This window comes from Anarhichas minor, unplaced genomic scaffold (genome assembly GCF_050575085.1).
Source record: "Anarhichas minor isolate MPS153535 unplaced genomic scaffold, ASM5057508v1 ptg000049l, whole genome shotgun sequence".
NCBI lineage: Eukaryota > Metazoa > Chordata > Actinopteri > Perciformes > Anarhichadidae > Anarhichas > Anarhichas minor.
In genome coordinates this window covers 1,287,293-1,311,710 of record NW_027466495.1, presented here as the reverse complement: position 1 = coordinate 1,311,710, position 24,418 = coordinate 1,287,293, and the positions used below count along the sequence as shown (strand labels likewise).

Here is a 24,418-nt window from a genome sequence, read left to right as displayed (position 1 = left end):
TCCCAAGGGGAAGGTAAAGGGCCAGAGTATAATCCTTTAGATGAAATTGAAACCCTTCGAGGCTGAGGAGATAAAACCCCTGCAGTGTATGAAACCTGCCCGCTGTTTGTCATTGATCAAAAGGTATTAAAACTATAATAGAGATCTGTTAGCGATTGATTAAAGGTCACATGAAGCCTAACAGAGATTGAATAACAATTTTTAAAAAATCAATAGCGCAAATATTGGTCTTACGGTAACTTCGCATGAGCACTGCGACAATGATTAAAGGAGTGCAGTGGGATTTATTTCAGGTCCATTTATTAAATGAAAAAACGCTGTCATGTGAAGTTATCTAATTAGTATATTGTGTGTTTAAAGACCAAGGACAACAAATGTCGGATTCCTAAAGGTGGTTTTGAAAAAAAGCCTGAACTGCGTGAATGTGTTCTGCTATAGACTCTAAATGTCACACACACAATGCACTCACAATGTTGTTAACCTCTTTGGACAAAGTGTCCCTCGTATTAGGTATTGCATTTGTAATATATAAGGACCAGATACGGGCGCTGGTCATTGTTTGGGATTTTATCTATGGAGACTAAAGAGTTGACTGAGGTACTTACCCTAATGAGACCTCTGTTCCTGCGGTGCTCTTTTGTGTGACTTGGTTGAATGGGCACAGGGTATAGGTATACCTGCAGAGGGGAAAAGAAAACGTAACATCCACATTTAATAAACTGGCACGCAAGGTTTATCACAGAATTGTTGTTATAAATTAGTACTAAAGTACCAAGAAATTGCACAACAGAAATACCAACGACGTTTGAGGTCATTCAGAAACAATGTCGCCATTACAAAGTGCACAGGTTCATTTTGTATTTTCAAAATGTCAAACTCGGAACATTTGATAATTCTTTAACCAGATACAATCAATTAATGTTGAAAATGCTATAGAATTATACTAAAGGTGCTCCATGCTATATTTTTATATTAACAGTGGACCAAAACACTAAATGTAACGTGAAATGTATCACTAGTAGCGTAGTGACAAACCCACAAATAATTAGTGCCTCTCAACTGAAAAGAGCTGTGAAAAAATGTTCAGCTTTTTGGTTTTACTGCCTGCAACTTTAAGGTTCTTGTTGTTTATCAAAACCTCTGTTCTTTGGGGGGCGAAAAAGCTTTGGTAAACCTACTTCATGCTAATTGATCAGTATTTAGCAGCAGAGAGACAAAGTCAGCATCTAGCTAGTGAACATAGTGGAGCATTTAGTGGTTAAAGAACCAGATGTTTTCCGTAGGAGTTGTGGGAGATCAAAACCGAGATGAAGTGAATATTGGATTTACAGTTGCCAGGTAAATAGAAACAACAAATCCAAAAGAATGAGTGTTTAAATAGGCAAACCACTTCATAAGCTGATAGTTTGTCAATGTTGTGTTTCCATTGACCCAGTTGGCCAAAGGCATCAATAAAACAGTTAACTGTACTTTTGAGGCCATTTTTCAAAAGCTATATTGTCATTCAGGCTCTACGAAAAACAAAACTTACTCAGCAGGCAGGCAGACTATAGTGAAGATACCGTACATACTGGAACACAAGGAGCTACCAGTTACCCTGCAACCCACAGCTCTTCTAAAGGTAAAACCGAGTCTAAAGGAGTTAGCAATTAGTAGAGAGTAGACCATCACTAATGTACTTGCTGGAGATAGGGCCGGAGAGTAGAGGCACACTCACTGGCTCCAGTAACAAACTGATTAAAGGCCTTGATGGTGAAACGGCTTTTTGTCCTGGACATTTGAACCATCACACTGACTGTTATCAAAGAGCAGAGGATGTCCAGACAACCACAAGAGAATGAGAAAGTGCCGAGTGGAAAAATGGCTGCAGCGTAAGTGGATGTGGGCTGGGAAGTGCGGGGGGGGGGGGGGGGGATCAAAAGCTGTACGAGAGAAAAGCAAGATGAAAGAAAAGACAATGATGGACATGAGAGAAAGGGGGATAGTGGGAGAGGTAAGAGAATGGCTGGCAACTTATTCTGCTCTTGCAATAGTTTGGCGATTGTAATAAATGCTAATTTTGGAGACTTTCATATACTGAAGGTAGTTATTCTTTCATGTCTACTGTATGTTTCAACAGGGATGGCCCTTCCCCCATCCGCCACGTATACGGGCAAGGGAAAAAATAACAGAAGCATCTTTTTTGACTGCAGAGTAAGCGGTTCGGCTCGGAGTAGAATTAAAAAGGTCTCACCATGACTAAGCCTATTGAGAATCCATTCCCCTCCAAGAGATTTGACACAGTGCAGCAAGGTTCCTCCTGGGATGTATTTTTTTTTAGTTACTATTCTATTAGTTTATTCTCAAACTATGTATCCAACAACCATGTTGGCGGCAATGTTGGTGGTTCGGTTCGTCTCCAGATTGTAATATTGCCAAACTAGGATAAATGCCATTGACTCTCCCTGATGTTTTCTGTAGCACCACCAGAAGGTGTTACTTATCCAGTCAAATATCGGGGCATCTCCTTGATAGATAGGTGTTGCATATAAAAACATTAGTACATTAGCAATGTCATGAGCATGATGGCATTAGCATTTAGATAAAAGCAACACTGTGCCTAAGTACAGCCTCACAGAAATGCTAGCATGGCTATAGACCCTTGGTCTTGTTCCTCTCTTGGTTGAAAGCTTCTTCACAGCTATCCTTGACCTCCTCAGGGATACGCAACACCTTTAGTTCACTCCAACATCACATGACCTTACATAACTGCTGCAAACTCAGCAGTGCTTTGGTCCAAAACTCTAAGGTGTGAAACAATTTCTCAACCAGGACCTTTAGATATGCAATCAAATTCCATATAAAGTGAGGCAATGTTTGCCAAATAGTCTCCCATACTAAATTAGTAGATATTAAAACACACAGGCTAAACTACTCGAGCAAGTTTGTAAAGCAGGTAATGAGTCCCATAAGGGAGTACCCCTGTACCTCTTTTCCTCCTCTCTATCACCCTCTCTCTTACCCTCAAGGCAGAGCCATCCATCCCTGCCCACTTTTGCTGACACGCCAGCACTGCACACTTTCACACACGCAAAAAAAAAAAAAAAAAAAGAAATAGGCTATTTCTGAGTGAGGGCACTGCGATCTGACCTTGGATGCTCGCCTCCACGTGGCAGCTTGTGAGAAAACAAAAGCAGGCATGGCAACACAGAGAATGTGTCGCTGGGTATAACAAAAATAAACGTTAGGAGACATTAGAAATGCCGAGAAGCAACGCACAAACGGAGGTGCAGGTTGATTAGCAGCCTGTCTTCCGAGACACTTCACATTCTGCCGCCTGCGATACATAAATGGGACACCGCAGAAAGGTCAAAACGGGCACATTTATACAAACTGTGCATGTCTATCCTTAGCAAATGAGTATAGTGTGAGGAGGAGGAAATATCCAAAAGGCTTTGCAGAGACGACAGCGATAGAAAATATAAGGTTAGAAAATAGCCGGGAGAACAAAGACGGAAGAAAGACGAAGGCAGAATGATGAAAAGAAATCAAAGTGTGCAAAAGAGAGTGGGAAGGGAATCGGAGTGAATCACCAACTCAACAAGTCGCGAATATGACAGATGATGACGTGCAGAAAGGGGGACACTGGGCGGAGGATGCAAAGGATAACACAGACGAAAAGATACAACTTGGTGGGTCACCGATCAAATCTTTGACAATAATTGGAAGGCTATGATCATAAAATAACAGCGATCCTCCCATTCGGGTCCTGAACCAATGGCGAGTCTTTCTGTACCCCACATTTGAGACCGGAAGGTACATTGTTACGGAATAAATATGTTGGATGCAACCACTTAGCCCCTCAGGCAGTACTCCATGCTTCACTGGATCGGACTGCAGGTTCAGTTCGCTACCTTCTAATTAAAGCTACTTAAGTTAGACAAATGATAGCAATAAGGCAGCATATAAGTCTTTGCGTTTTCTAATGTACACTATAATATATCATTGAGAAAGGGGAGGAAAACTCAGCTGTAATTTTGTTTAAACTCTTTATGATAGTCTGACTCCTCTTGGTTTTTTTGTCCCAAACTTTTCTCTATCTCACTGATCTCAGCTATTGTTTTTGCTGTGTCCAACGTTATTATAACAGATTGCAAGAAAGGCCAAACTCTATATACTGTTGGGTTTCACAGCCCACTGTTAATTAGAGATCTGACACAGGCATCCAACTGCTACTCACTAGGTTATATAGGGGATAAAAAGACAAGTATATTTATTACTCAGTCCACTGAGATCCACTCAAGAGAGGGAGAGAAACAGCAATTAAGCCCTTCTCCCACTAGACTGCTCTGTGACACCGTGGGTGGAGTTCACTGATGGTGACACTGCAAACTGCAGCAACGCCAACACCAGCTAATTGGTTTACAGGTAACACTGTGTACGCTCGGCTGGCATGGCAGCGGTCAAAGGTGGCTTGGCAATATAAAGTGACGTGGCTAATTGTTTAACAGCAAACTTTGAGGAAAGCCAACACTGTTCATCTATTCAAAAGTAGCACATGTTTCAGTAAGAGTGCCAACATTGCATAAAAGGTCATAATCTAGCTAGCTTTATTCAGTCATCTTCATGTTGTTGATATTTCAAGACTCATTATCTCTGCCAGTGGGATCATGCGATCGATCTTGTGTGCGTGCGTCTGTGAGTGAGTCCGTGAGTGAGTGTGCACCTCTGTGTCTGTCCACAGCTAATCTCGCATTCTGCTGCAGCAAGCTGCATTATATTTCATGTTGGCCAGTTATGGCTGCATGCTCAAGGACGTCTCGTGGTTGCGGTGACTCACACTTTCTCAAAACACCTTTTATTGCCCGTTTTATACTGCCATCGACTTCACTCACTACTCTTAACTGAGCCTCATCTCTTAACTCGTCTTATACGATGACTTCGAGCCTTATCAAAATACTCAATCCACGGAGAAATGTGCACACGGCTAATTCAGAAACTGTCTTTTAAACGAACCGTCGGGACTGCATTGCACCAGTGTGCAATGCAGGTTTTTACAGTAAGAATGCATACCTTAACATACTGAGTGAGATTTAAATCAACACCTGGAATTGGGAATTCCCTGACTGAACTCCTAAGCAGCCTACCGATGGCGTTTCTTTCTGTTTCAGTCCACATATGTTATTGTGCTTGTTTGTTCACTAGTTTAATGTTGGCTTGTATTGATTTGATTTTACTGTGAATATTAATGACATCAGCATGAGCATTTAAGTGTGTGCTTTCAATATACTGTATGTTTTTTATGAAAAATGGATGAGTCAGTAGTGATGTATCTCAAATGCCTTTAATCAAAATGTGTTAAAAGGTGTAACGTTGCAGTAATCAATCCAACACACAAACACACAAACACAACTTGCTTAAAAGAAAGATTTCTTTGGAAAGAAAAAATAAATCACGTTACTCCTTTGCAGCAAGTGTTAATAACACTTTCACGAAGGCATGTAGTTTCCCTCCAGATGGTCTTTACATGCAGTATCGGCCTATTTAAATCCAACTGGCTATGAACTTACAGTATGATTAATAACCATACCCTGCTGTATTTTTTATATTACAGCCAGAGAATATTCCATTGCAATTCTAATGACTTAAAACCACTGAATTGTAAATGTAGTTACCGTACTTTTATTACTTTTAAGAGTTCTGCATAGTTTGGATCTCTCTCCGACTGTGAGAGCTTTACCTTTAGCACCCAAATGGTCAGCTCATCAGGCCTCAGGCGCAATTATGCAATCCAATTTCAATAGGGTAACTGATATTAGGAAGATTAAAAAATTACATTTCCACGACTTTTAAAAAATCATCATGACCATTGTGAGATTAGGTCAATGCAATTCCTTTCGCTTGGTAATGGAGAGGAGAGGTTTGCTGGCAGCCCAGAGACCCAATGCCAGTTCATCGAAGACGTACTCAAAGGAGGCCATTTTCCAGTTTACCTATATTTTCCACATGGAAGACCACAAAATGCGAGTCTATATAAATTGCTGTGGAGGATCACTTTTCTTGACAGCTTATCATATTTTGGCATTGGCATTCTTTATGCAGAGCTGAGAGTCGGTGCATAAGAGATCTTCTGTGAAACAACATGGAAAGGTAAGGTGAATGCATAGCAGAGACCCCCCCTTTACCACATAAACTACTCAGGGGGAAAATAATGGTGATGCAGAGCGAAAGAGCCTTTCAAAGAGATGGCTCAATTTATATGCAAAAAAAAAAAAAAAGGAAACAAAACAAGCCAAACTTGAAGCTTATTTATTTTTTAGAGCCATCACTAAGGGCAATGAGGCAAATAGGCTCTGGCAGATCATTTAAAGCTGCATTCTCCCGGCCATCTCTCAAGATGTTACATTATCATTGCTGCTATTTTGTTCTCTAAATAGGTTACGACTGGGGCTTATGGGAGATATGATAAGGGGTAAGTAATGGGTCTTTCAAATGTCTACAGAATGCACTCATGGGGCTTTAAAACAAATTGCCTTTTCTAGTTGCTAACCAGAGTTCCAAAAACATCGATTGGCTATCATTTTCTTTTTGTTAACAGGGCTGGTGCCCTTAGGTGATTTAATGTAATTATTCAATATCACTAATTATTATTATTATTAATTACTCAGTATTGTTGAGCTACTGTACTTACTAAATGTTGGTGCCCTTTTATTATTAATATTAATCGTATTATTAATGTAATAACAGAGAGGGGAATAGAGCTGAAACAAGTGGTTTCAACAACCACAGATAAAATCCCTGCAAACTATTTTCTCTCTTTAGAAGATGAGAATATGTCGCTTTTTTGTGTGACAAAGAACATTTATTTATTATTAGAGTATTTATTATTTACAATTCATCCAGTTCAATTTGACATCAGACAATAAATTATGTTTAGAAATTATTCAATTGAACTTTCTATATTTGAAACGACAGTTTCAGTACGACAGTCTACATACAGACGTTAATACAACTGTTATATTATATATGTGTTACTGTATCTATCATAGACAGCATATCAAGTTGTAACTATTAAAAAAACTGTGTATAAGTGGGTTAAAATTCATGTTCAACATGGCAGAAGTACATAATGTTTAATGGATCAGTGAGTGTATTCAGCAGTTTATTGAAGCAAGCTGCACTAAGTAGTAGCAGCAGAAACTACTCAATAGAAATACAAACATTTGTACGTCTAGGATAGTAATAACACTTTCTCTGAAGTCATTCCAGTTGTAGAATTAGATCATATTAGATATGATATAATATTAATTCACTGTCTCTTTTGAGTTATATTGCGTTCTAACTTTATGGTTGACATTGTCAAGAGTCACATAATATTCCCCATGCTATAAGCCATACTTCATCTTGCACAAACATTTGTTCTGTCTTACATGCTACCGGTACAACACGAGTAGGCGACAGTTCTCCGAATGAAAAGGAACGACGGGGAATCTTTTTCCAGTATAAGTGTCCATAATTTGCACATTGACAGCTGAATACGCACATGAATGACACAATGGTTTTGGTGTTTTGAAGGGTTATGTACTCTGTGAGTAAGGTTGTATGCCTGTGCAACAACAATCAATGGAAAATCTTACTTGAGCTGGTACAATACCAGCAAAATAGAGGAAAATAACCCTCTTTAAAACAATGAAGATGATTAACTTGGCTCTAAATCATCTCAAACGGAATGAGAAACAGGAAGTCCTGGTGTGCAGTGACAAACAAAAACAAATCTCTGAAAGGTTGACCCAGACTGTTTCAACACAACCAACCCACAGATACTCTGCTCATGCCCATTTCTCGAGCTAGAAAGTTGGCAGCACAACAAAGACTGATGAGATGTGATGGTTTTATGACCCCACCAGACGCACACGCGCTCACTGCCAACCCACAGGTCTACTGAACCAACAGAAAAACTCCTGCTACTTCAGATGGCAGCCCCTGCAGAATCTCCACGTGACTTCGGATACGAACAGGAAAGGACCAGTATCTGGACTGCCAAGGTCTTTGTTGAATCACAACTGCGTGAGGGCGGTGATTCAACAGGAAGGTAAACTGACTGCGCTCCTCATCATGGCATCCGGGAAAAAGGACCAAGTCTTCTCCAAACTTAGTTGCGCCTCATACACGCACACACAAACACACACCTCTGCACGAATATATCGGCAACCGTCAATTGTTGGGTTTATTTTTGTTTTTAGGAACCACTGGGCTTGAGGCCGACGGACACAAAAGTTGCAACATATTGATATAGAAACTAACACACTGGCCTCCGTTGACAATAGGCGTTTTCGGACCAAACTGCTCTGGGACTCCCTGGGAGGAGCTGCCAACTGGGGAGCTACCCTGAGACTTACATTCCTTTAAGGTTTTTTTTCTGTTCGCCTTCACACTGCCAATATGAAGTGAAGTGATGTAGGCTGGCCTGAGCTGCTCGCACACATCACCAGCTGGGAGATCGGCAAGTGGCGAGTTCGCTACAAGCTCTCTTATTTATTTTTCATTAACACAAGCAAAATAGCCGCCGCCATCCAACAGCGATTTCTGACTGCTTCGGCTCAATAGGAGTGTAAAAAAACAACAACTCAAAACGCTGTTCTATGAACTACAAACGTTCCTAGTTCTTAAAAACCGGGGTACTTAGAACTCTAAAAACAGATCTTAAAGCAGGTAAATGCAATCTTTCCGTTACTGACATATGACCAAACGTGACCCTTTGAAGTGAATTAATTGCATGAGCAGCTCATTAAGAGTAATGCTAAATGACATGCTTTAATGTAACAACAGTGTCTGTGCCACATCGATCATAATTTGAGAGCTACCGAGTGTGACAAAGTGCCGATCCTCTGAGGCACGGACCTGCGTAAACATCTCGTTCACAGCCACTCGTTTCAACAACATTCCAATTATGATTAACAAGGCCCTCTGCCTTTCTGTACCCTTAATAAACAAGGTTTTCATTGCATTTGCATGCCTGCATGCATTTCTCTGTAGTTAGCTGTAGTCTGGTTAGCTTTCTGGCATAACATCAATTCTCTAGTCGCAAAACGCCTTGAATGTCTGTTAAATTACATTAAATTAAAAGCCGTTCTGAAATCTACCAAACATTACTCTTCATTTCGCACTCCTGACAGTCAGCAGACACATCTTGGACTCCACACCCCCCCGCCTTGCAGTGGTTTCTATTGAATCGGAAACAGCTCCCTCTAGGTTACCCGGATGGCGTCTCTCTCTCTTCCCTAGAAGAACCCAGTGCACCGCTCAGGCCATGTGATGTTCCGCAGACAGTTGGAAGTGTCACTTGTGCTGCGTTATCCCTCTTCTCTTCTCTGTCAAAGCCGAACCACAGTGGCGGGCATGACTCACTGAAGCGCTGTACTTTCTAATGACACGAGAGCGGAGGCTGAGTCAATCTGACCTGACAGTCTTGCATAAATCACAGGCCCCGCGATTTAAGTTGCTTTGAGGAGTGTCAACAAATCCGCAAGAGGAATATTAGACTCTGCTGTAGGTAGGGACTCCGCCTCTGAGAACTCATTATGGGGCGTCTTCCTTCATGCTGTGTTGCCTGAATTGCCGAGGTTATTTCCGATTCACTTGCAGAAGCCTGCGTTTTAAATTCCCCCCACTAGTGATAACGGTCCACCAGCACCCGAAAGACCATTTCAGGGGGAATATATATGGATTTTTAAATGGGTGAATTTTTGGAAGTGCGCTTCAACAGCAGGTTTGGCCTGCATGTACACATGTATACAAATGATCCTCAAATGGCAGCATTTTGAACCTTTTGTTTGCCACACCCAGCAGCAGTACAGCTATTATTTACAAAAGATAGACAAGCATTTCAACTCGGCAAACTTTTATGGCTGCAGGCTCTTTTCTACCATATTGGCTGCTAGTCAAAAAAAAAAAAAAGAGGGAGCAACTTAATCAAACGTGAGGGATCTAAAACATCAGGGAGGGCGATTGTAAGATGGTTTCAAGCGATGATCAAGAGGCTGGAGAAAGAAGTGCGTGATTCTTCTTCCATTATGGGAGAGGAACTGTAGCCCTGCTAGTTCGCTACTCGAGGGCATGGGAGGGAGTGTTATAGAAAGCTGTTGGTTTATGTGTCTGTCAATGTCAGATCTTTTCAGGATCACAGTTCAAGGCGAACAGCAAGGATAAAAGGGGGGGGGGGGAGGAACTGGTACATTGCTGAGAGGGTGCTGGTAGGTCAAAGGACCTTCAACCGAGTAGATGCTAGTGGATATTGTGCTCTTCAGTCATTTGATCGGATGATACCAATAGGCGGCGGAACAAAAAGGATATACATAAGTACAGCATGGGTTTCTGTGCAGAAGGCTGAGGGTGTGACAAACGGATACAACTTGCACGAGTACGTTATTTACATCTTAATATTTTGGTTTGGTAAGGTTAATGCTTTGCAAGCCTACATACTGCAGTTAATATTATTCCCCCCCAGTCAAGCCTTCCATTCTCACACATTGTTATCCAATACCGTCTAAATAAACAACAGTTTGATTCTTTTTCTTATACAAGAACTGCAACTTTCCTTTTCAGATGTTTGCCTCCTAAATGGCAAACTAAGCAAACTGGTGTATAAGGGCACGGGAAACCACAGATTTCCCAAGAATGTCTGAAAAGTGTATTTGCAGTGCAGATCTCAGATCATTTTCTTTCAAAACTGCAACCACCCACGGGCTTGTAAAGCTCCAGCTGGCAAGTATTCCTGAGGAGAACAGATTCTACCCCAGCAGGGGCCACAGGGATGCAGCAGGAGAGAGTAAAAGAAGCTCATTCTGTTGATTCAATTACATTGATTTAGCTGCTCGGCTTTCTCCTGCTCACAAATGATCAACTTTAAACGGTAGATCTTTGCTGAGATGGTTCATGTTTGGATCCAGATTACATTTATTTTTAGTACAGCTCAAATCAAAATAAGATCCAGCCTCTGGTTAAAATATTGATCCAGTGTTTTTATGTTTGTCTTCTGTGAGAGTAAACATGACGTTGACGGTTCATGAGAAGTTTGTCAAAACCATGAAGATGTATTTCTCCGTCAGTGTGTTTTTGTAATACGATATTATGACGACAGCGGGTTTTGTACACCACCACATGTTTTAGGACGAGTTTCCATACCAATGCCAGATTAAAAGAAGCATAGGAATCAAAAAAAGCAATGAAAATCCTGTCAATACTTACTCGTATACTTTCAGCTTGTAACACTGGCTGTTCAAAAACAGAAACTCCCAATCGGGTCCATAGTCGATGGCCAGCTTTTTCTGGAGATCACTAGGAAAACCAAAAAACAACACATTAGACCACCAGCACGCATTAGGCTGGATTTTTTTTGAATTATGGAATTCAGTTATTACTGATGCGAAAATTGTAAGCAATTAAACATGGCATCTGAAAACATGGCACTCAAAAACCTGAAATTACACTCGTGGTATAGTTTTAAGCAAATAACTCCAGGTACTATAAAAGGACAGGTTTAAAAATATGCCTAAAAATAAGTTATGCAATACGAGAGAAACAATTGTTATTGGATGTAGGTCATTTGTTCCAAGTCTCTGACAAGCTGCTCTAATAACATCTAGATGACTCCCAACTGTGCTGACAATGTAGCTTTATTTTCCTTGCTGCTTTTAGTGAGTTCTTGAATAGTGTGTTGATGAGGTGGCCCTTTAAAGCCCATTTCTATGCAGCGTCTCCAATTATCTGAGCTGGTGAGGGCTGCTTTTCTCCACTAATCGCTAACAAGGGAACTAAGCCCTATCTCTAACGGCGCACAGGCCCTTATTTCCATATTCATAGCCCAGAACTGCTAATGGGGTTAACAAATGTTTGGAGCGAGTGATTGTTTCGCTTTAGGTTGATAAGGTAGGGTGGCATAAGGGGATGATTCGGGGTCAGAAAAGCAACGCAGGTTACGTAACTGTGTGTGCATGCCATTCTCCGTAGGGCAGGGGGTCATAACATTCATGCATAGAGTCAATGTTTGTGGAAATTACCCTTTACGTGCAGCACGCTCAAGGAATAAAAGGTGTGGACTAAGAAAGGAAGAGACTTTATTTTCATGCTAGTTTCAAAAAGGTATGAATGCACAAGCACTGCACACTGATAAAGGACATGGCCTGAAGAGAACATGGGGGATCCTCTCCAACACACATAAATGTGAGTAAACGACCAGGAGCAATGTGGACAAAGAAAGAGCGAAACTGAGGTCATGCCAGCTTATTTCTCCCCCCCCCCCCCCATGCATTGTTTAAGGGGGGAAAATCTTGACCTTTTGGTCTGTGGATGGCTCTCCTCTCCGCCTACTGTAATGAACAGTTCGCAGGCCTAAGGTCCACAGTAGCTACTTATCATCTATTGCTGGCTGGCTCAGAGCTCTGAGAAAACATCCGAGAGGGACGAAAAGCACGTCACAGGCAATCTCACCCAATTTTCCTCGATGGAAATATACGGGCGTAGCTAATTTGTTGTGACAGCAATTCCTTTTCTTAACAATAATGCAAAAATAATTGCAGCGTTCGACGGCACTAATTTGTGTCTGTCTGTCTTTAGAATGCCACAAAGACATTTCGGACAATTTGTACCCGGGAAGACACTCCCCTCAAAATAAGTTTGAATAGGTCCACCCAGCAGAGCACAGTAGGCAATAGAGTTTGTTTTTCTTCATTCAAATTAGCCTTAGGTATTACAGTACAAATAATGCAGCTTTCTTCACTGCTAAAGCACAAACGGATGGAGGCTATTTTAAAGCCCATACAAACACAGCAGTGTGAGAAGCATTGTCCACACGAAGTGCAGAATGTTGACGATTGAGCCACAAGTACGTGACGATGGGCGCTAACCTCTACTTCTACCTCATTGCCCTTACCTTATTTCCATGTTGACTGTCTCGTAAGCTTCTTCGACTTTCTTCAGATTGGTAGCCTCCCACTCTGCAGCTAGACAAAACAAAAGGTCGCACAAATTAACACTGTGGAGTCGTTGCATCTCAGCAGCTGCCAAAACAGTGGGTGCTAAAAATAGGCTGTGATATCCAAGCCCGGGCGAGTAGCAAGGTTGCACATAAACAGAAAAAAAAAATGCTATTTCCAGGTGTGGTAAACTGCTGAAAGGCCCGCAGGCTTATTAGCCTCTTTACACCGACAACTGTGTTTACCAAGACAGAAATGAAAAGAGTGAGTGTGAAAACGGCAAAGGTGGCCACAGCGATGATATGTTTGTCTCTCTTTGTCACACTAGGTAAAATAAACATAAATTAAACATAAGATGTGTAAACTACCCTGTTTGCATATTTTTATGGCCACTTTACAAACCCCAGAGGGAAATATTTGGCTCTTTTGCAGCTAAATGCTCCGCCGTCTTCAGTAGCTAGTTGCTAACCTCGTCTCAGACATTTAGTGTTGGGCAGGTAATCTAACGTGCAGTGTCAGTTTTTCAGGGCTGAAAACAGTCTCCCGACGCCGTTGGAAAGTGTTTGTTTTTTTTAGGCCGTAAAAACCAAACAATGAGATGAAAGACACTTAACACTCTGCAAAGCTGAGAGGAACTGCAGAGCCGAGCGATAATTCTCTGTGGATTTGTAACTACAAGCAAGTCCTTACATATTATTGTCGGCATTTAATCAAATGGGATTAATAAAAACGGTACAGTTCAGCTAAAGTCCTTTATCAGCGAAGAGGCAAAACATTTCCTGGTTCCATCCTCTTCCATTTGAGAGTCAGCCCCCCTTACTATATATCTGATTCCTTAAACTCCCTCAGAAAACCACAGTCATACAAAAAGGAATGTTCTCTCTCGCATTCTCAGATTCCCTATCTTGCCCTATTTCTCTCTCCGTCTTTCTCGCAGACACACACACACACACATCATGAGGCTCAGCATTGACAAAAGGAGACGCAGAATCCCACGGAGGGTGACATTTGACCCCTTGCAGCAACCTAGTCGAGTATGGAGAGAGTGGTGACGGTAAAGGGGGGGGGGGAGCTGAGGGAGAAGGCTGGGAAAGCAGCCAGGAGTACAGAAGCACCCAAAGCAGGGAACACAGGGCGAGGAAAGCCTCTGGAACGGTCTCTGCACCAGTCAGGCCGACATAACCCGAGGCCCATGTACAGTATACCAAAAAAAAGACCTCGCGCTTACGGTTTAATGACTGCGGAGATTAGATTAACGGTCATACGGTCAACGGACGTGATGCCATTACAATCACAGCAAGCATAAATGAACTGCTCAAGCCCGTTTTTTTATGTGCTCACGTCTTTTAAACCTAATCAACTTAATGGCTCACTTCAACAATCAGATCCTAAAAAATATTTATCGTCGTGCATTAAAATAAATGCCTTTCTCTCAACTAAAAAAGTCTCTCTCTACAATCAGAGGGTATTCATATAGCAAAATGTAGGACAAATGATTTAAGGTTCAGCAAACTTGACCAGCAGATGACATTTTCCACTTGCACAAGTGTACTGTGGAAGCACTAGACGCTATTCAAGAGGGTTTTCGAATCACAGAGGCCGTGCACAGAAATAGAAGACGAGGAATACGCCATCTTCTGTCGGAACTCTCCTGTGCATACATACCCTGAGCCGGAGACCAGAGAGACGCTCCGTTTACATGCAAAACAAATCAATAAGCAAGGCGATTTCTCTGCAACTCTAAGAAAAGAAGCCTGCGAGTCTGTGCAGTGTGCGCCGCGGTGATGTCTAACGGAACAAGGGCAATGCAGTGAGGCCACTCTTGAACCCCACGCTGGCAACAGACACCTTTAGCGAGATTACGTCGACTATCTTAGCACATGTAGGAGTTTGCTTTGTTTTCTGTAAAAACCTGCTCTTTAAAATAAAGCCTGGCAGTATGCTCAAGCTTCCATGTTAGATCCTTTTCCCTTTCCTTCAACCCCCCCCATACATCAACTCCTTTTTTTCCTTTTCGTTTAGACGTGTACGTTCCCTCTTCAATATTTTCAGCATGAGCTCCTCAGAGTCTCTCCGTCAGCCCCACCATTTGGCGAACTAGTTCCGACTGCAGAGCGGAGAGGGATAAAATATAGGTTAAGGACTCCTGTAATGAAATGTTTATGGCAGGTGGCAACAACGAACGAGAGAGGCCTTCCAGATCCTGTCAAACATGGCTGGCTCCTGCATTAATAGCCACCTGCAAGCACCAAACACGACGGCCCCACAGGTGCAAATTACCCTATTTATTTAGCCAGTCAACTAATGCAATAAGTGAACATTACATGCCAGAAAAAAAAAAGATAAATGTTTGCATTTTAATCTTAAATAGAACGTGTTCAAAAACAAAGAATAGTAATTAAACAAATATTCAATTAAAATACTGGAGTTAAACTTTATCCAACCAAATCTCACAAATGATTCTGAAACTGCAGCACAGGCTGCTGGGAGTTGGGAAGAGGTCAATCTCACCCCCCTGCATAATATTTGTGTTGGAGTGTCTGATTGTATTAGGGTTGAGTGAATAACAGTGGCTGGCAGAAATGGCATCATGTTTTGAACCATCAGTGCAATTCATAGACTTGTGACTGACTCAGTTTGTATTCAGTCTCCCACACTCTCCCGCAACACTCTTCTTTATCCACAGTAGCTGAAGGACGAGTGCAGGACGCACTGAAATTAAGAATGGGTCCATTCACTACGCAGCCGCCGTTGTATCCAATCACCAATAAACATTCAAGTGATTTGTCAGGAAGGAATGAGAAACATTTCAGCTTCACAAATGTTTAGATTTGCTAACTATTCTCCATTTTATTCTGTTAATATTCTTATTTGTGCTTTCTTGCCAAGAGTTGGAGAGGAGATTGATACCACCTGTTAAATACGAAGCTACAAACAGCAGCTGGTTAGCTTACCTTAGCCTAAGGATTGTCAACTGGGAAACAGCTGGTCTGCTTCTGCCTGAACGTAATGAACCGGCAAGCACATCTGGTATTTTACATTTGTTGAATTTGTATAATATCAAGGTGTAAAAAAAAATGACACATACGCGGTGTCACCGAACCATTCCTCGGCTGCGGCGAAAGGGACTTTCTGGAGTCTTGTCATCATCATTAAGTTGCCAGCAGAGTCACTGCTCTCGGCCAAGATATAGTCTGGCACATAACTCCCTGTAACACCCCCCGTAGCTTACTATATAGGATAGCTTTAAGATATTCTCGTTTAACTGTCATATTTCTCAAAATGTCACACTATTCCTTTAAATAATGTATTGTTTTCTTGAGGTTTTAGACCCAATTTCATGCACGACTTACTGAGAAGCGCTGTATCCACGAAACAGCGGTAAATGCATGTAAATGCAGCAGTCGGAGTCAATTGCCCGTATTCTCATTGTGATGCGTAATCACTGTTTAACATTTTAACAGAGAACGGGGGGGCCCAATGAACAGAGCAAACAGTCTGTGCGGAGTGAGTTCACTCTGCAACAACTGGGTGCTGTTTATGAATATGTATGATGTAACAAACGCCTAGGAGCTGACCTACTTCTGTGTCTCCTCTGCTCATGACTTGGTCCCCTTCCGGGGTAACTCTGTCATCTCGCAACATACTGTAATAGCAGGAAGGATGCGACTCTCATGTACGAATCAACATGCTCCCTTTTGATGGTTTTGCGAGTGATGATGACCGTCTGCTGAGGGAGCACGCTCGGTAGGAACAGAAGATGTGCTATTCATTCAGTGCACGAGAGTTTTGACAAGTTTTTATCAGTTCATACTTGCCTAAATGTAGACGTTGAGATGAAAAACATCGATTTGCACTGGTTCTGAGGGAGTCTTGTTTAAAAATAAACAAATGACTGAATATGTACTCAAGTAGTTGTGTGACGTGAATGCAAGGAGATGCAGGAAATGGAGAAAATGTGTGATGGACAAGTACGCGCATACAAAAGAGAACTCTCGACATAACTGGGGCTGCACACTGGAGAGTACTCGTCTGCACCATCTCATAAAATATCTTTATCTGGGATCATCTTGGTGTAGTGCCAAACGCTGTTAGCTTCAGGAGCTGGGAAAGGGAAAAAAAATTAAATAAAATCTATTTCAGACAACATGAGACACAGAAATCTGGCAGCCGCTCAAATCAGACTTCCAACATTTGATGAGTGGAAACGGGCTAATTTGGTGTATCCCTCAAATGGTTGCAATCCAATACATTCCTCCTGTGGCTATCGGAACACACTGCAAGGGTGAGCGAAGGTGAGAGGCAAATCGTTTCAACCTCTTGCCAACGAAAAAAAAATAAAAAAAATGTAGCTCGTTCTATAAAGGAAACTTGGTAGATATTTTCTCAAGCTGCTCCTCCCTCGACTCTTCCTTTGCTCCTTCTGTCGAACCAGCGCTCAAGGTGAGGACAATTATGTTTTAAGGACGCGTCGCCCTCGGCCCGGGGTCAGAGGTCTCCGCGAGCCCCGTATTAACGTCAAGTCCCTCCCTGCCTAACATTTCACATCTAATTTGGAAAGTGCTGAACGGAGCCTTTAAACACCATCAGCCCTTGCCAAGGTTTGTAACCCGCCGGAGCGCCGATCCCAGGGCTCTCGTACGCGCTGAAGCGCCGCGGCCTCACATCACATGCCAATTCATTTGTTGAGTGCCGGGATGCGTCGTCTTAGAAAAGCTCCCCGGTCACCCCGATGTGAACTGAGGGACATGTTAAAGCTGTCTGTATGTGGGAGACAGAAGTCTAGCAATGCAGTTTATGTTAAGAGCCGTCATGCCAGCAGCAGAGGCGTGTGGATAGAAAGCATAATACCAGAATAATGGTAACGTAACTATGATCTGCTTCACACCAAAATAGATTAGATGGATACTTTATCAATCCCGCAAGCAGAATGTTTTTTGCTACAGCAGCATTTGTAGGTACAGGTAAAGCAAAGCAAATAATGCGTGTGACCCCCCCCTTCTGCAGCGTGCAGTGAGTCACCAAACTACAGAACAGGGACTGCACAAACAAACTAGAGCAATGACACATTTGCATCCTGATACACATTTCACTGGCAGGATATGAGATGGGGATATATAACAAAAAAACAAAAAAAGTTGCTCCTGAAGATTCAGAAACTGGATCCAGATTGGCAGTTGGCCGCGTATAATCTGCGGCAGACATTGGATCTGCTTGCACTTAGTGGTTACTGGGCGGCTCAGACTGCAGCGTTAGCACTGCATGCGCTCTGCTCCAAACAGATGAGGTAGCACAAAGGACAGAGCCGAGGAAAGCTAACACAGTCAGCTGTAGCTCAGCAAGGAAACAACAGAAATAGGACCAGTGATGATAGCACGGAGCCCCGTCTAAGTCAGCACCACGGAGAGGGCTTGCTGAGCAGGCATCTAGGAAAATTGACCACACAGAAGAAAAAAAAAAAGGCGGGGCTAGGAACTCACTGAGCCACAACTACCCTCACACAACAATGCCAGAACAGAGATCCAGATTAAAGGCAACTCTCTAAATGCTGTTGTTCTTTTGTCAGTCTGACACTACATGTTGCCTGAACATTTGAAAACAAAGTCTAACAGAAGAACTCCGTCCTGTCCGTTTCTGTACAGGAAAATGATTTCTTTCGACACCACATCACTCTAAGCAATGCTATGCTAATGCCTCGCCCTATGGGGGCTTTTCAGGACATGTGAAACAAATTAGATACACACACACACGCACACAGACATGCTGACACATACAACTGTGCAGTCAGATAACCACAAAGGCTACGAGCTTGAAAGAGGTAGCATGCAGAACAACAGAGAGTAAGGGGGAAGGGCAATCTGGTAAAGGGGGAAGGGTATGTGTGTGTAGGTGTGTGTGTATATATGTGTTAGTGTCAGCTGTTGTTGGACTAAACTGAACGTCATTGACTGGCTAATTTAGGCAGCGCAGCCATCAGCACATCGAGGGCACTGCTGAGCAGCGGCAACCAGCTTCAGAGGAGGTTGGTGGAGACAAGCCTGGTGACCTATGGTGTTCCCGAGAGCAACAGCTCTTTGTGTATATATATGTGTGTGCGTGTGTGTGTGTGTGTGTGTGTGTGTGTGTGTGTGCGTAGTCCTGACATACATCTCCACACTGCATCAGTCTAATCGGGGGAAAAGAGGAAGGGAGAACGACAAGTGTGAGTCAAGTCGTCACGCTACAGCTGGCGATACACTCCGGGACAGCTCTCACCCTTCGGCCCTGGAGCACAGCTCTTTATAACAGCAAGCTCGGACACACACACTCTCTCACACACACACACACACAATGAGAGAATGATGGCACTACACCTGTCAAGCAGAATTGGGTATTTTGGGGGATGCACATTACTGATTTATGGTCCTTCGTGTGAAAATATCAAATTGAAGGTTGGTAAAACCATGTCGATGTGTATCATTACTGTACTTCTATTCAATATTATTCCCACTGTAGCTGTGCCAGCACAGTCCTTCAACTTAACAAGCGCTTCAACTATCTTTATTCCTCAAAGGAGCCTTTTAATTTTTTTCTTTTCCACACCACATTTCAAAAACAGACCCATCTGCCTCATTTACTTTTACAACCATGTCCAATCCCTGCTGGGACAAGAGCGTTACCTCCCTCTCTGCTGGCAGTGTCACAATTATGATCAAAAGCTGCCTGTATGTGCTCGCATCTGTGTGTTAGTGTGTGTCGGGGACAAGTGCGGACAAAGCAAATGGTGAAGCCGACACCGAACCCTCTTGTGTCAGTTCATTTGCTTTAGCGCTCCAGATGCTGTCGCTGGCTGAAGACACAGCTTAAGACTTTGCTAAGGGCGCTGCTTTGTGACGGCGCGCCGGCCCTTTTAATAACACTAGAGCTTAAAAGACGAAGGGACGGGGCTCTGGCTACCAACACTGATACATCAGCTGCAGCCTGATGGCAATTATGTAGACGTCCACTTGCTAATTATAACAGAGGGTGACAGGTGCCCAAAACAATTTGAGCGCAAACTGCCTGTGAGCTTCTGCGTGTGGTTCTCTCGGCTTATAGTCGGAGATAAAGATAGACGAGCCAATGTCTCGTCAAACAAACATTTCTTTTACTTCTCAGCGGGGCTCGGCTGCACTTTATTGTTTCTGATGAGCATGTTGTTACCGAGATCGTGTTGGTTGTTTCACCAGCTACCCTTAAAGCTGTTTGTAATAGACCTTTTTTTGTCAATCAGTTGTTTCAGCTGTTGAGCCATGTTCCATTTTGTTTAGGGTATCAAAACAATAATAGGAAACCTTATTTAAACTAAATCAGATAATCAAACTCCTCTACTAACAAATCACCAGGTGCTATAAAAGAGAGATCCATTGTGTGGAAAGTGGCGTAAGAGTTCTGCAAGTAGACGTTTAGCAACAGTAGTAGTCCTTCTGAAGCTTGAGGAAAAAATCCAAAACACAATAATTCATATTGTGTAAAAAAAAGCCTTTTTCCCGCCTCTTTTCCTTTTCTTTTAAGGATAAGTGCCGATCAAATCCATCTGCTCTTTGCTCACACCCCAAAAGCCTGATGATTGCCACACACCAAGCCCCATTTAACATGCATAAAAGAAACACACACACACACACACACACACACACACACACACACACACACACACACAGAACTATCAACTCTAGAAGCTGAGAGGAGACATTGAGCCCTCCCGTGGGACTGAGGAAAGCGAGGGAGGAGCCAGTAGGTGGTAGAGGGTATATCCAATCACTGGAATCAAGGCAGTTGACTGCTGAATAATGAATATAAATTGAACGCTCTTTCCCGGCGTCGCTGTGCGCGGCTGCAGTGAGTGGGAGAGCGAGCTGATGCACATCTGTGCTGGGGGGGGGGGGGGGGGGGATTGTGGGGTGTGTTTAAACACACTTAAGACAGGACCGCTTTACTGCCTGTCTGTCTGTCATTTTGTCTGCTTCTCTCCTTTATTGCTTTACTGTGTGTGTGTGTGTGTGTGTGTGTGTTTCTCTGTGTCTGTGAATGAGGCCTATTGACATCCTCTACTGTGACCCTCTGACTCCTGACAACTCCAATCAGGAGGATGAGTAGGAGGCGAAGGGGGGGAGGTGAGTCCACAGCGAACAGTTATGATGAGTGCTTGTGTCTATGAGAGGGTGAGGTGTGTGTGTGTGTGTGTGTGTGTGTGTGTGTGTGTGTGTGTGTGTGTGTGTGAGAGAGTGAGAGAGTGAGTGAGTGAGTGAGTGAGAGAGAGAGAGAGAGCTCTGCACCACATTGCTGCAATCCACAAACAAAAGTTCACGAGATGTATCCACGCAGTGCAACGTAAACGAAGGCATATTATTGAATTTTATTAAAAGTGTCGTACATTCTCTGCATTATCATAAGTAATTTGAAAATGAAAACATAAGCAATATAAGGAGTATTTTATCCTAAAATTTAAATATATAAAGAAAAAGTTAAATTCAAATCAGTTGAAACATTGCTGAAAGCCTCAACTTGAAATAGAAACAAACATGGAGGTTGTGTTTTCAATAAATACAAAAACTATTTTGAGGCGGAGTCAATGGATCCGAGCGCAATATCGCACGACATCTCGTCTCCTATTAAGATAGCGATTATCTATTAGCACCATTGCCTGCACAAGGGTTTGTGAGAATCACATAAACAGTGTGACCTGCCATTTTCTATCAACAAGGTCCAGATTTAGATTCCACATTAGTCCCCACATCATGCCAGGCGCCACTGTGTGTATGAGGGAGTGGGAAAGCGTTGCACTTTGCTTAACACAAACACAATCCCAGATGGTTTTCTTCTCCGCTCAAGAGAAGAGCAAACCCGACACCAATCACGTTACACGTATGTGTGACTTTTAATATGCACCCCAAGAGGGAAAATTTTTTAAAAAATGCCGTCATCCTCCTTCAACCACTTGTAGAAATCAGGCTCCCATTCCTGCTGTGTAAACAACAGAAATGGCTACATGCTAACATTTCTTCAAACCTGTGTAACCACTCACAGAATAGAATATAACGGTATATTACGATGTGCTTTAATGGTCAGGAATCTCAGACGTAACACTAAGACCGGATATATACTTGCTTTTAAACCACGCATTCATTTCTGATTACAGCCAACGCTCCAAACCGGATGTTGAGATATTTTACTAGATAAGTGATAACTTTGACCTGCATCTGGTGCTGAATGAAAAGTGAGGGGACTACTTTTGGCCAATTTTTTGATAGTATGAAGACTTTTGCCTGACATGACAATGATAACCCGCAACTACACCTACACCTTCTTTTTTACCCCGGCTGATTTGCAATAACATAGGTCTGTGTGTGTGTTAATCAGAGCCATGTGCATGCATGAACTCCACTGAATCGAGCACATAATGCGCTGAATGGTATTCACACAAACAGACGTGTTTTCAATTTACACAATTTAAGAAATGGGAAAATTCACAGTGTTGTCACATTTCTTTCACAGGTTAGCATGCTCGCTGAGAACACAAAAGCCTGGCACCCGTACTGAGCAAAGACCGAGAGGGCTAAACAAGACCGAGTTGATTTATGCCTAATCTAGGCACTCCGTTTCATAAGGCTGGAACTGCACTTTCATTTCAGTGAGTAGTTTGTTACCTACAGAGAGAGCCCTGTAAAAAAACCTCTGCGTCACACGATGATATAGTAGAGGTACGCGGGACTCGTGGCGCATTTCTGTCTGGGCAAAATGAGAGATTTAATATATGTTTCAGTCACATGACATGTCGGCCAATAATAGGCTTTCCATTGTTTACAACCAAACATGAATTCTTCCGGGTTTTTTTCCTGCCATCAGTCTCAGGCTTTCGGGCACTCTTTCATGTGCCTGAAAGCACGCTTTTTTTACGCGCCACATTATAAACTCCCCGGTCTATTATTACCTCTGCTGTAATGACACATTCCACACAGCCGGTGCCAAAGAGCTGCACTTGGGAACGGCTCCGAGGCGCTATGTTACACCTTGCTAACTGCATCGTAGTGATTGAAATCTGAAAACAGAGCACTGTACGGCGTTTTCTTTCACTCTGTACATCACTTGCGTGCTCTCCGTCTTCTGCTGCTTTACGCTCAGGCATTCTAGGGCCACTCTGGGGGTAGTCGTGGGTTTCAAGAAAACTTCACAATGCGACTCAAGTACACAATTATCTTGATGAATGCCACTTGTTGGGAGTAGTAGTTGTTGTAGTTTCATGGGTCTTGAACAATTTGGTACCAGCAGACCCACTCCAACTATGTCGTAAATCTTGGCGATTAGGAAGAAAAGCAAAGGTAGCACAAGCCGAACCAAAATAGTAGAATTATATGGAAGTAAACCATTGGTTCTGCAGCATCACTGTGTTACAATACCATCTAGGGCATCCTACACTCATTTCTCATTCAAATGTATACGAGACCACGTTTTGAAATAGGACATGGGTGTGCTACAGTATCCCCACATGGTGCAAGTGGAAGCAGCCACTGTAGAAATGTGAAGTCATCAAGCCTCAGCTGGGAGAATATTTAGCATCTTAACATACACTAGTCTGAACGACAACAGCATGCAACAGCAACAATGATTGACTCGTCTAATCCAATTACATTAATAAACCGTTGTTCATTTAAGATGTACATTAAGCTCCAATTTGAAGACTATTTTCTGATTAGCAGACGGCAACAAACAGACTAATTGTTGTGTCTGGTGATTTGTGCTGCGTCACGTGATTTCTGCGCCGTCAATCAAGCCCGACTCCCGGGATGGAGGGATGCACCGTCGCCCGTCAGTCGCTGTAACCCCCCCCCCCCCCCTTCCCCAACCTGCAAATGGAGCGCAGGCACATCTTCATATAGTGTGCAAAGAGCGTGCATATTGGTGCATTGAGCTCGCTTACATTTGTTTATCCACCGTTGTATTTAACAGCCCTGACATTAACCAAAATTGATTTCCTTCACAGCCTTCGCATTTGTTTGAACATACAAACGGCGATGACTCTGTAATCCCATTTTAATTAGAAAGATGTAGCGAGCACGCTAAGCTCATGCGCTCTATTCCCCGCAGCGATGCCACACTGGCATGGAATCAATCACCAAGGCACCGGTTGCCAGGGCAACTGATGGGGGGGGGGGGGGGGGGGGGGGCTTCTGCACTACTGTCTAAGTGGTAAATGATTGCTGGTGTAACTCATTGGCGAATGCGAGTTTTTTTTAATTTTATCTCTCTGTCTCTCTCATTCTCTCCTCCCCCCCTCTTGTCACATATCCATTGTTAATTAAAAGCAGCCAACATGAAATAAATCTAAATCTAAATTGAATTTCGACGTCGAGGGGTTTGAGGTTGGGTGGATAGGCGGGGGGGGGTACCAGAAAGGCAGTAGTAGTAATAAATGAATACGCGGTGTGAAAGAGGTGTGAAATGGTGAA

At 42.8% G+C, this 24,418-nt stretch overlaps 1 protein-coding gene across 1 annotated transcript in view; it reads right to left on the bottom strand.

Annotated features, from left to right (window-relative positions):
* The window catches only part of LOC142971744 (glucosidase 2 subunit beta-like), an 84,925-nt gene that overhangs the window by 14,493 nt on the left and 46,014 nt on the right, over positions 1 to 24,418 (bottom strand). Inside the window, exons 11-13 of the mRNA XM_076112393.1 lie at positions 12,911 to 12,980; positions 11,227 to 11,316; positions 606 to 677 (exon numbers count right to left, since the gene is read on the bottom strand). Coding sequence (XP_075968508.1) covers positions 606 to 677; positions 11,227 to 11,316; positions 12,911 to 12,980 — 232 coding nt within the window. The remainder of the gene's footprint in view (positions 1 to 605; positions 678 to 11,226; positions 11,317 to 12,910; positions 12,981 to 24,418) is intronic.